The 13,498-nt window shown below is 42.3% G+C and overlaps 2 protein-coding genes across 11 annotated transcripts in view; one reads left to right on the top strand and one right to left on the bottom strand.

Annotated features, from left to right (window-relative positions):
* ALG9 (ALG9 alpha-1,2-mannosyltransferase) overlaps positions 1-13,498 on the top strand; it is a 132,664-nt gene that overhangs the window by 85,615 nt on the left and 33,551 nt on the right. The window lies entirely within an intron of this gene.
* The window catches only part of SIK2 (salt inducible kinase 2), a 106,083-nt gene continuing 95,888 nt past the window's right edge, over positions 3,304-13,498 (bottom strand). For all 5 annotated transcript variants that reach the window (XM_065570360.1, XM_005291414.5, XM_065570358.1 and 2 more), the window contains 5 exons: positions 12,289-12,573; positions 11,960-12,123; positions 10,664-10,777; positions 9,589-9,680; positions 3,304-7,204 (listed from right to left, as the gene is read on the bottom strand). In XM_065570360.1, coding sequence (XP_065426432.1) covers positions 6,625-7,204; positions 9,589-9,680; positions 10,664-10,777; positions 11,960-12,123; positions 12,289-12,573 — 1,235 coding nt within the window. In that variant the 3' untranslated portion in view covers positions 3,304-6,624. The remainder of the gene's footprint in view (positions 7,205-9,588; positions 9,681-10,663; positions 10,778-11,959; positions 12,124-12,288; positions 12,574-13,498) is intronic.

Here is a 13,498-nt window from a genome sequence, read left to right as displayed (position 1 = left end):
TTCACAATGGGTGAGGGGTTGGATTTGAAAGAGGCTGAAGCAAGAGCTGGTTTTGGGGATGCCGCTGTCAGGTCTGTACTGCCAGTGTATCAAGGGCTACATTGTGTGGGGTAAAAATTTACTAAAAGCCAGCCATCGCTCCTTTCACTGTTCTAACCGCTGCCTTGTAATTTCTATCAGTAGGAATACAACAGGGTTATCTAGCAGCTAGATATAGCAATTATAAACTGAACCTAACCCAAAATGCTAACTTCACATTCCAGTGTGCACCCATACTTAACTACAGAACTCTGTTCTTTGTGATCACACCACAAGCAAGAGAATCAGGGCCTTTTACACCTGTGCACCAGCCCTTGCAGCTAATGTCACAACACAGGTGCACCCAGTCAGTTCTGAGCGTGGCAGGGTGGAGGGGCTTTTCCAGGTTAGTTTGTGCTCCCCTAGTAATTCTTCCTCAATGTACTTAGGACTTTAATAGTCCCAACAGGGTTAAAAGAGGCTCTTTCAAAATATGATGCTAAGGCTAGCTAAGGTTGTAAGAGAATATCTCTGTGGTTGGTGGAGAATTAGCAGCAGATAAAATATATCTTTGCCTAGTAGGTCTCAACCTTTTCCCTTCTATGACCCTCCTCCCACCTAGCTGGAATCCAGGATAGACTTTTGTTCCATCTAGGACTATAGGAAGGTAGGTTAGTCACAGCTCCCTAGTTGAGAGCCCATGGTTAGAGCCCAGCACAGATACAAAACTTGTATCCACATCTGATGGGCAAATATGTCCATGGATATCTGCAGATTTGCAGGGCTCTACCTGTGATGATGTTTGTATATTTTCCCTACCTTAAACTCACTCTCTACATAGAGCCATTCCTCTGAGTCTTTTGCTTTCTATAGAGCTTTCCCTGCTTGAGTATTTAAATTTCCTCTTATAATGTAGTTTTTCCTAAGTTCTCAGTGGGCTGCCAATGATTCATTTTTATAGTCCCTGCCCCTATCAGGGCGGACCCAGGGGACTTCCAGGTGTATCCTATAAAAGCAGCAACATATGCCCTCTCTCTGCCTGAGTAAGTTGATTCTAGCCACACTGGAAAAAAGTGTCTCTTGAGGTTAACCCAACTGTAAGGTAAGGTTTTAAGAAAAACCTCCTAGTTTTATTATACTAAGCCATAGTTCTCCTGTCACACACAAAGTTACAGCAAAAGGTTCAGAGAAAGTAACAAGCAGGATCCAAATAAAATTGCATATTTATTTCTCACCATCTTCCCTTCACTTTTAGAAAGAATAAGAATGGCTGTCCCAGCCACAGTCTCCAACTTCAGGGAAATCAAACTTATTTTGTGAGAAGAAAAACCAATGTGAGCCTGGATTTCAATTTAATACACAACTTTAGATAGAACAGCTGGATACTGCTTCTGGTTCTGCAAACAGAGCCCAGGAATTGTATCTGACCGGCTCCTTTTGCCATTAGCTGTTAACTTGTGGATTTTGGTTGTATTTCTCTTAATGACTGTAAGTGACTATGGTACTGGTGAAAGGTGTGGGAGTAATACCCCTGCAGGGTGCAGTTCTCCTCTTAACCCCTAGAACAAGTACAGTTAAGGCACCTGAAACTCCCTACTACAAGGGGGGAAATTGTCCTTTGCACCCTGACTCTTCCAAATTGGATTGAGAAATGCAGACTCACTGTAATTCCCCAAATAACTGCTAGCACCTGTGGGTTACAACTGAGCTAGTCGGGATTTGACAGCTCAATGCATGCTTTTGTACTGATTTAACTATGTTGGCTTAGAACAGTTAAATCTGCAGCCTCTTTGAGTGGGTGTTATCCTGATAAGGGTGTTATTTGTATAATTTACTCCTAAAATGTAGCTCATTTCCATAAATATATAACCATCTTTTATACCAATATAATCTCATCCTTGCTAGAAGACTGCATGGCTTTAACTATCTGTTTCTAAACCTATATAGGTAATAGGTAGAGCCTTCCAGGGAAACAACTCCCAGAGCCAGTTTTCCATCACTCTAACCATTACTTCCCCTACCTATAATAAATGTTGAGTAGAGCTAGGCAGCACTTTCCAACCAGAAAGCTTTCCTGCAAAAAAAGAGGGGTGGGGGTTCTGAAGTCCTCCTCCCCCCCCCCACCAGGAAAATGTCATTTGATTATTTTTTTTTTGCAATGAAAGTTGTTATAATTTTGGAGCTTCAGTTCTTCCACTCGTGCCACCAAATGCAAAAGATTGAATGGAGTTGAATGGTTTATTTCTCCCTCTGCTTTGACTTTTCTAAATGCTCTCAACTTTGGAGGATTGGCAAAGCTAAAGGGTTTCATTTTTCCTTTTGCCACTTACAATCTGTAGATTTTTCTAAAGTTGAGGAGGTTTTAAAGAGTGAAGAAATGAAAATATGCCCCTGGACACTACTCCTTTAATTGTGTTCAGTGGAAAAAGGGAGGGAAACAATTATGAAATTCTGAAAATTCACAATTTTGCAAAACAAGAATTGTTCTAGTGTTCTTCAAAACAGAAATAACTTCTAATTTTGGTGTGAAATTGTTTTTCCTTCTCAAGCTGCTTTAACACTGAATCCTTTTCCTGATCAAAACCAAATGACTCTTCTTTTACAATGGGTTTGAGAGGGGAATGGTTCAGCAGGTGACCTGTGACAGTTGGATTCTAGCAATGTTAATAGCAAACATCTATGGCCACACCCAATCTCTTCTTGTGTTTAGAAAGAAGAGGGTTTTTTAAATCAGGGAAGTATAGGAACTAGCATTATGTAACCTACACTAAACTGCTGCTTTCAAGTCATTTGGATTTGTTGGTCAGTGTTCCCTGAATAGCTTAGGAGTTACCTATGCTTTTAGCCTTCTGTTATAAGAAACTGGTTTTGAAGAATTACTTTCCTTATTCACAGTTACCTGTGTAGTCTGTCGGTGATCCAGATGCATTAAGCAAACATTGCCTGTGCTGTGAATGGGTGATATCGAGATCAGGGCTGTGCTAAATGGGTTGCATGTAATATAGAAATGGAGCTATTGTGTGAGGCTGTTAATACATTTTCTTCCTTCACATTTGTCTTCTGAGATCAATTGTATGAAATAAACGGAGTTGTTTTGTACCACCTTGAAAAAGACAGTCCAGAGAACCCCACGCTGGCAATAGGAACATGCTTATTTTTCGTTATTTGTATCTTGGTGTCTCGGCTGCAGCCTGCCATTAGAATAACTTAACGGTAATGCTACCATGGCACTTGCTAAGCCTACAGTGTAGAACAATTTTCGATTCCATTTTAGCTCACTAAAGATTTAAAAATGAAATGTACATACTCTTTATTTTGTAGGAATACACTGTAATTGCTTTACAGAGTCCAGTATACCAGTTGCATGTAATTACTACAGATGAACTTGCCCAACTGGAGCTCACAAAACTAGTGCATTTATCCCAAAGCAAAGACTAAACCCTCTAACTCTTTAAAAAAATACATTAAAGAACGTACCACACACACATATTGCACTTTTCTCCATATGAAATTTTTACCCCATATACATCTCACCAAAGTCTCTTCAAAGGAGCCTGTAATACAAGATACTAATAGTAATACTTAACTATACAGTAGTATACACAATCCTCTAATGTTAGACACAACAGACTTGAACAAAAGCAGCCACTTCAAAGTAGCATGAATACAACGAGTGGTGCCCACAAAATAGTCTAGTGTGGCATTAGAAATGTTTTAAAGAAAATGACATGAAATGTTAAACAGGCTGTTAGTTGAGGGAGATCTAAGCTACTTCATGTTCATAACATTCAAAACTCTTTAGCTCCCTAGATACCTGCATTCCAAAACTCAGCAGTTTAAACTAGTTGGGACACTCTGGTAAAGAAATGACTAAAATGAGTTGAGATCAAACCACAACAATAATTCTGCTCTCTGTGCCCCTGAATCCTGATCCATGGCAGCCTACGATGTATGGGGTGGTAGGGTTTATTGTGGAAATAGTTAAGAAAAGGGGCAGGCCATGTTTTGTAACTCAACTCCCTGTGCAGAACTGGGCTTCTGAATTTATTGTTCATGCTATGGAGACATTTCCATATCCATTGTTTGCTTCTCCCCCTTGCAGCTCTCTAGGTATTCAGCTTGGCCTCGTATGTCCACAAATGTTTGCTTAATATTTAAGGGGGCCCCCTTTCTGCCCACTCTTGCAGCGTGTGGTCACCTGCCTTGGTGAGATGTTTAGACTTCACTGGACCTCTTTGCCATCTAGCCATAAAGAAAGGGGTAAGTGGGCACAACCTCCATGCTTTAGCTTACATGGGATTTCAAATTGCCCACCAGCAATGACTTTGGAATCAATGTGTAGTCAATACAAAGCCTTGATTGAACAAATCTGACTGCACTACCAGTGGATTAGTGACCCATATTACACAATGTGCTGTATAAACACCACAGGTCAGTCAGATTTTAGCGTACTAGGAAATAAGGCAATTGCTGGCAGCAGTGCTGAACTTTTTCCTGTTTAAAGCTGACTAATATATAGTCACTAGATTTTATTTTTTTTACCTTTGCCGTGTAAATACTGTATTATTGCTCTGTGTGCTGGCTGCTTATTCTCTGAAGGGGAAAAAATGGTTCTGCAGTCTGATTTTTGATAACTCTGTTTATGACACGAAATTAGTTGGTCAGAAAATCTGATTATAAACTGACTGGGCTTTTTCTCAATGTATGAGGAATTCTTTCTTCTGCTACCACCAATTCAGTTCACTGTCTTGGTGCTTTATACGGTGCCTGGAGAACTTGCCCGTGGGTCAGTGTAAAGTGACAGCCTGGATTTGGGAACTTGCAACAAGACTTCGATTTGAGAGCAAAGTCTCAGGTGCAAGGTTGGTGATTGTGTAGTGATAGATACAGATGGTGCTATTAGCATATTTAGCCTCTTTCCTCACTTTGAACTTAATGAAAAGGGAAAACCTTCCAGACAACAAAAGGTGTTTTTCATAAGCAGTACCTGCTTCTCTGCTGTTCTTTGTGCTTTAAAGAACCTGCATTGTGCTTAGTGTGTTCATCTGCTCACAAAGGGCTAAACTCTCCAACTATGGGGTACTAGGTTCTCCTTTAATATTGTCTCACAGTATTTCAAACACTGGAGACATCCCAAATTATGGTGATTACCTATGTCCCGTCTATGGATCCAAAGCCCAGCTGCTGTCTGGCATTTTGTGAACTGCAAGGGTTTGGAGACTCAAGTGCTTGCTCGAAGTGAGTATCTGTTGAAATGGTTAATATAGCAACAGTTCTTAACACTAAATATTGCTGTAATACTTTTAACATTTCACATATAGATGAGCAATCAAAACACTAAGGAAGTTACATTGTATTCCACATGGTGGAACACGTGCTCTGAAGTGACTTTGGCTTTAGCATGGATATAAATGGGGTATTGTCTACTTTCTTCAGGAAAAAAAGCATATAATCTGATAAAGAACCCAAAAAGGCACAGCACTATCACTTCACATGGGGTTTTTAAGCTCCTTTTGTTTTGTCCTTAAGTTCTAAAACCTAAATTGTCCAAATATACAAAGCTTAATAAACCACCAGCAACGCAGACTGTAAATTCAAAATAGTTATTTTTAAAAAGCGACAGAGGACAGATGTATCCTCTCCAGTGACCAGAGCTGCTCCAAGGCAGAGGCCTCCACAAGAGGCTGTCTGCAAAAAGGGTTGATTTCTAATGCTACCCTGGCTGACCTTTTCGACAATGTCATTTGCTGCAGTTGTAGACCTCCTCTTGGTACTTTCACATCTCTATTAACTGATCCTTTACCTTTGGAGTATTCTGTACCCCATTCAGAGGCCTCTAAAAACACTGCAGTGCCCCATGTCAGACCTAGCTATCTTTTGACTAGGTCAGTGTATCATTTTGTTAAAGTTCCAGAAACTTCCCATGATGGGCAATTAGAAGGTTTTTGGCAAGTTTGGGGAAACACTGTTTGCTAGCAGGAGGATGTGAAGTCTGTTGGAGAAACACCTGGTGTCCTCTGAGACTTACTGTGGACTAATTCAACATCAGTAGCTTAGAACCAACATTTCAATGCCAAAGTGCAACTTTCCTTTAAATCCACCATGCACTAAAATTTCAAGAGTTTTTGATTTGCCTTCAGGTTACCCAAGTCTGAGTTCCAATGAAAAATATATTGCTTTTATTGCCAAGAAGTACAATGCGTCACTCATTCGTTCTCCTTTCTTTTGCAGATCTTTAACAGGTTTCATCTGGTACTGGATGGATGCCAGCAGAGTATCCAGTTTTTGGAAGGGCCCCTTTTCTTTCTCTCAAAACTACATCTGTAATCTCCTTCTCTGCAAACTGGTTCTTTATTTGACCAAACTGCACTATCCATCTCCAGCCCCTGCCACCGGGTTTGTGGCATAGTACTGACAGGATGAACTAATGGCTGTGTAGCTTTTAGCCATCTCCGGCTAGTACCAGTCAGGTGGCTTTTACATCCCCCAGTAGGTCAAGGGTTGGAAAATAAGCCATGAATTTTAGGGTTGGAACAAAAATGAAAATTCACATGCTTTTCCTTCACTTCACCTGTCTTCCATTCTTAAGTTAACACTGCAGGGTGGCTAATTCACCAAGACATAGCCACTATGTTGGGGGTCAACAGTCTCCATCATTTCGCAATCAAAAAGTCCTGGCAACTCTGAAAGGGCTAACGCCTCATAGTTGGACTGAGACTCATGAGATGCTGAGCTCCTCTGGCTATCTGGTGATGCTACATTGCTTTGCTGGGCTGGGTTCATGGAATACTGGCACTGGTTTGGGTAGTCTGGCTCAGAAGAGGGGACGACTGGCAATTCACAAGTCTGATAGGAATATTGTAAGGGCGGCGGTGGTGGCTGCTGCACGTGAATCTGCGATGGCAGCCGAGGGGAGCTGTGGATCTGTGATGGCGGCAATGACTCCAGCTGCAGTTTCTGATACTGGCTAAGGAAAGGGTCATATTGTATTTGTTCTGAAGAAGGCTCCATTACAGGGCTCAAGGGCTGTGCCAGGCTGAACTGTGGCGGCGGCTGCTGCTGCTCCTCCTGGCCTGGAAGGGGCAGTTGACTTGAGCTTGGGTATGCGCTTTCGGCTATTTGCATCTGGTTAAAATAAGCCTGCAGCTGGGACTGCTTCTGGAGGAAGAGTCTCTTCTGATGCAGCCTGAATCAAGGACATCAACAGGAATTATTTTCAGTCTTTGAAATATTAATACTTAGTGAGATTTGTCTGCTAATCATTCTAACAGCAATGGCAGAGGAGAGTGATGAAACGTACACTGGGATCCATAACCTTTGAGAGAGCCAATCCCTAAACTGCTAGTTGGGTTTCATTTACAGTTGAACCTTGTTAATTGTCACTTTGCTAATCTGCACACTCAACACGTCTCTCCCAGCTTCTTAGCAAAGGTGCAATAGCAGAGACAAGCAGTGAGGTCTCTCATGGCTAACGTTACAGAACATATTCTAATAGACTATGAAGTATTGTCCTGAACAATTAAAACTAGACTATGCTTAGCAAATAAATAAACCTTATGCACTATGCAATGCAGCAGGAATAATGTATTGAAAAAGCCCACACTTCACCCCCACAAAAATGCTAAGGTTGCTTGATCATAAAAAAATTCTCATTAATCAACATCCCAACTTCAACCAAAAATTGTAGATCCATTTGCTTTTTTGTTTGTTTGCTACTTGCTAAATTTCAGAATTCAGCAACTGACAGTCTCCCCAGTTCCCAGTGCAAATTAGTGAAGTACCACTGTTCCTATTTTGTGACCTGCATCATCATCTTGGATTTTAACAAACACCCATGCTCTTCACATCTGACAAACAGGAAGAACTTAATATGAGGACTTTTATTTCATAGCTACTGTTGGCAAATTCCAGGGATATCACAAAAGTGGGATCTCCAGTCAGCCAATTTGCAGGACATCCAGAAATATGAAGTCCTTTTCTGCCTAGTCTCTGCAGTAGAGGTGGTACAAGACTGTTCCCAGCTCACCTAGTTTAGGTAGTTTACATTTCCTTACACGCAACCTTCTTTTCTTTATTTAAGACCTGAAAAAGCACATGAAGTTGCTTAGGTCAGCAAGATAGTGTTCTGGATGGTTGTCAGCCTTAGCTCTCAAGCAAGAGTCGGCGTTACCTCTCAATTCTACAGCCACTCTTGACGCTCACTCCAGATATAAAGGGACAACACCAAGAAAGTAAGTGAAGATTTCAAGTCCCTCTACCAGTGTTTGTGGATTACAAACACGTGGATTATGTGGATATGTCTCACTATATCAATTCCCTGCCATTGCAGGGGCCTTGGACATTGGTGCACCTTCATCCTTCCTGCTCTCTGCCTCTGGCACTCAAGAGTTGAGTCTCCTGAGGGCTGTTATACTTTTGTCTAATTCTGGCTGTAAGGCCAGACTCCTTCTGACCTTCAATTCTGTGACTCGTTCACACAAACCAGAGCCAGTTTTTAGCTGACTGTTATACAGGCCTTTGTATACCCTTGCTCTTTTTGCTTTTGTATCAGTTTTCTCGGTCTGCTGTTGAGCCTAGCAATTTAAATACACAGAGAAAACAATGAAACCGGTTACAAAAAGAGGGGGGAAAAAAAGGGGGGGGGAAGAGACAAAGATGTCTCTTCCAATCTAAACTCTGTTATTGTAGACATTACAACAAGCAAGAGAGTTTGAGAAGTGTCATTTTTAAATTGATTGTCCCTTTGGATGTCTGTCAAAGCCTGGCTCACAGGAATTCCTCATGTTTTGTGGTAAAATTATCTGGTCATGGAAAAAAGGCAGGAAATACCCAAATGACTGCAGGGATTCCGAGACACCACATCATTCATGTTCTGAGTTACCATAAATATTGCAATACATGGTACAGAAACTTTCACTGGAAACCATGAGTACAGAAGTATAGGAACACTGCCCCCAATTCACAGAACCTCTGCACACTAAAGAAAGCTCAGGACACACCATTATCTGCTGAATCAAACTTTTATGGTCCTTTATCATCACTGCAGTAGTCAGCAGTGGTGACTGTTGGGACCCAGCTCCCTGTCAGTCTCGCTCTCCTCCACTGCATAGAGGAAGTGAACAGGGCTACACTGTAGGGCTGGACTCAGGAGGGAAGCAGAAGGCTGCACCCTGTGAGTATCACACCCGCCTCTGCTCCTCCCCGGACAGAGCCCCAGCTGACCCTGCCGGCCCATCAGCCTGGCCCCATAAGCAAAAAATTCCCAGATCCTGAAAAGCCAAAATTTGGGTGAAATTGGCAAAACTTGAATAAAATCTAGGAATTTTTCAGCAAAAATTGGTAAAATACTGATAATGAAGGGCCTTAGTACTGTTTTCGTAGAGATTTTTAGATGAGTTTGCCTGTCCCAAGAATGTCTCTGTTCTCCTATTACTCTGGGAGGAAGTTGCATGCAAATTACTCATCTACCCAGATTCTGAACCATAAGAACGGCCGTACTGGGTCAGACCAAAGGTCCATCTAGCCCAGTATCCTGTCTGCTGACAGTGGCCAATGCCAGGTGCTCCTCACCTGTGCTCTTGTAACTGCTGTTCCAGGCTTCGGGGCAGTTCTTTGCAGTACAGCTGGCAGGTATTCTGCGCTTTTGACAGCAGGCTGGGTTTCTGCAACAGTACCAAAAGATGATGGATTTAAAATGTGAAATGAAATGCACTGTTTTAAATGGATGTGAGTCCAGGAGAGAATGAACTGTCCCATAAAGCCTCAGCTGGGGAAGTACTTGTTTATCCTATCACAATGTGAGGGTTTTTAAGAGATTGGGGGCAGCATTTTCAAAAGTGGATGTGCAAGTTTTGGATGTCCAACTTTAACCTATCTAGCACCTGGTTTTGCAGCACCACTAGTTACTGGTAGTGCCTAGAGGCCCCAATCAGGATCCTATTGTGCTAAGCACCTGTAACTAAAAGATAGTATTTGCCCCAAACAGCTTTCAGTCTAAGTAATCACCCTCAACTATAACTGAAGTTAGTGGTAGCTGGAGGTACTCTGCATTCTGAAAAACCAAGCCCAATGTCACTCAAGTTGGATACCCAAAATAATCTGAACCACTCAGAATTCAAGCCCACTTGAAAATGTTGGTCTGTTTCTACATTCTAGATATGATTATTTACTAACTGGTAGCCATAATTGATTTCAGACTTTCACAGAGGTTAGACTTCTGTGGGAATTTTTATTATACAAGCTGGGCGAATCTGCAGAGTTTGTGTTCTTAAAAGAAAACCAGTAAAAATAAAAAGAAATGTTACTCTGAGATGAGAAAAGGACAGAGGCTCCTCAGATCAGTCCCCAAACTAGATCTTGGTACATTTCCTTTAAAGGAATGCAACCAAGAGGAGCTACCAAGAACTGTCACTGAATTCCTGTTACTCATATTTGCCTCTATTTAGCACATAAGTAACTGGCTAAGAAAGTGGAAAACCAGAAGCAGTAGCTGCAGCAACCAAAGGAACCCCTATTACACAAGGTGTAACTTGAATTTTTGTTGTCTTTACTAGTTATCCACCATTTTTCTCATTGACAATAACTGTGGCTAGATTCGTGTGTACTATCGATGGCTGGCTTGACATTGTGGAGGAAGGCACTATACCTGCAGTCTGTGTTGCAAGTACTGTGTTTCTAAGCTCTGCCGTCTGGATAATAACTGTGGATGCACGCCATTAGGGAAGGCAGATACAGTCTCCTGCTGCTGAGAAGCTTCCTCCTGGGAAGAGAAGGCAAGAGCACAGTTTAATTCCTCCAGACAGAAGCTACATTTTCTGCTTAAACCCTTTAGGGAGCTGCTTACAGAGATCTCCATAGCTGCAGTGACTGGGGCTCTAGTGCCACTTGATCTGTGGGGCTCATGGCTCATTTAGTATTTAGATATGATTGTTTAGAATTCTCCTCGATGCCACAATAGAAAAGGCACACAATTGACTAACCTGAAGAAATACAAGGTATTTTCTGACTCATCTGTTCTCAGATCCCAGTGGCACCAGGACAACGTGATCCTGACCCTGTGAATATGTCTGCCTCTTTTCAGAGTTTTAAAACCAAAGCCAAAAGGCTTTTGATACGAATTTTAAAAAAGAGCTACACACACAGTAGGTGTCTCCAACAGGCACAATAGCTGTTGATGTGGCTGGAGAGAGAATGGTTCATTGGTTGGCACCACAACTGAGCTCTGACCTGTCACACTTAATGACACGTTTTTCTGAATGGATTGTGACTCTCTGGTTTCCAAAGAGTGAGGAGTGGCACCTAAATCTCACAGCGAATTGTGAGAAAGCACTGGGATTATCAGTGCTTCAAAGTTAGTCTCTAGACCATTTTGCAAGGAGTACAATAGGTTCTATTGACCATCCATGCTGATTATTCCCCTGAGCAGGTGGGCCCAACAAGAAAAGATAGAAAGCGCTTATTTACATTTGCTGCCTCCTGTTTTATTACAAACTGGCAAATAAAGGAAACTAGTTGGATTTTGTCCGGCAAAAGAAGGCCGAAGCTGACCAAGTGATGTACCACCAACCATATTTAAAATGACAGGCGGAGGTCAGTTCTGTTACAGCACAGTAACTCCACTGTGGCAGAACAGAATGTAGTTCTATATGCATCTAAAACACACGTCCTTTAGACAAACTAACAATCCGTTGGATCCGAAGAGCCCAGAATACCATCTCACTGGTTCCACAAGGCTGGCAAACACTAACCCATAAGAGCTCAGGACCTGCTCTACTCTCCATTATACAAGTGAGGGGGAGAGGAGCAAATTTAAGCTCTAAATTAATGTCTCTTTTAGGTCTCCCAGTGCATCTCCTCTCTTCATCTGTCTCTTTGAGGAAGGGGCTTGTTTCTGCCTGTGGCTTGTACTGCACCAAACACATTATCAGTGCCTAACACTCACCTGAGGGGGGCTGTTGACAAGATTCTGCAAGTGGGGAGCAGTTGATGTTAGGTTGGGCTCTTCTTCTGATCCCATCTGTTCATATAGCAGCTGGACTTTATTCAGCTCCAGGATTCCTTTGGTTCGTGCCAGATTCTGAAGGTGCTGTCTAAATGCTACAATTCCTGGACAAAATTCAAACAGAACAATGTCAGCGAAGCTATTGCTATTCAGCCAGCTGAACTCTGGCAGGGCCCAGCTGAGCCATATTTCGCCACTAAAGCTTGGGTGAAAGCACACGTGGTACTACGTTTGTGCGTAACTTCTCATGACAACAGTGAAACAGTTACCTTGTGTGAGGGATGTGTCAGATGCCCTGCGCCCTTCTCGGAAACTGACGGGGGAGCGGTTGTGGGCCTCTCGTTTCTGGGAGGTCAGTGCCTGCATGGCTGGATTGGCAGGTCTCAGGCCTATAAAAGGGGGTGTCATTCTGGGTGCTGACTGGTTGGCCAGCACCATTTCTTTCAGTGTAGGAGTGTCCTCAAGGAAGTTAAGATCCCTCTGAAAAGATCCCATATCATATTCTGAGTCAATGCTGCCCAAAGATGGATTCTCATCCAAGGAGTAGACTTTCCCTGTGAGCAATAACAAGCAGCTGATTAAATGAAAAGTGCAGTAATTTAGCAAAGCAAAGCACCACAGGTTGGAGCCATTTTTACCAGCACCGTCTCCAGTGACTGGGATGGAGGAAGTGTAAGAAAAATGCAAGCTTTATAAACACACTAACATTTCCAGCACTGCAATGGGGGTCACACACCTGGTTTTAATACTAAGTTGAAGGCTAAAATAAGTTAAATGGCTTGCTAGCAAGGATACTGTGCTCCCAAAGTGCTTTTCAAACAATCACTTCATTCACCACTGGGGTGAAACATAGAAGCCATTTACAGTGAACAGGTACATTACACAAAATTGGGGACATGAAGATGTGCATTCCACATCCAAATGAAACTTCAGGAGGAATTTAGGGAGGCAGAATGGAATTACCCAAACTGGAACCTAGCAGGGTTAGTGGGAACCAACACTTGTAGAAATGCAATGGAATCTTGAATGGTTAGATGTGGTTATGGACTTGGCTCTATAATCGCGAAAAGACAACAGCTGAGGGCTTTAGCTTTGCTCTAAGACCTCAGTTGAGTACTGACACTGGTAGAATGCCATTAAGTCACCAATCTTGTTTCCTTCACCTCACTCGTTTTCTTGAGGAATTTCCCATTCAAGTACTGTCTAGATTCTGCTCAACTTGGGAGAACTGACAAGATCATAGCCCAACTTGGCATGGCGGCATTCCCGCATTGGCATTGAGCTGCCAGAGAAACTAGTGTTTCTTTCTAGGCACAATCTTCACCTGGGAATTAAATGTTGGGATGGTTAATTATGCTAAAAATGTAACTCATTTAAGTTGCCTGCCACCCTCTACCCTTTCTCCATTGCCATTAGACTGGATACAGTTGTGCTTGCATAGGCCACCTGTGAATTTTCTCCCCCGTCTTCATATCTGCC

Source organism: Chrysemys picta, chromosome 16 (assembly GCF_011386835.1).
Source record: "Chrysemys picta bellii isolate R12L10 chromosome 16, ASM1138683v2, whole genome shotgun sequence".
NCBI lineage: Eukaryota > Metazoa > Chordata > Testudines > Emydidae > Chrysemys > Chrysemys picta.
The sequence above is the reverse complement of the archived record's forward strand: the minus strand, read 5'-3'. Positions and strand labels throughout refer to the sequence as shown.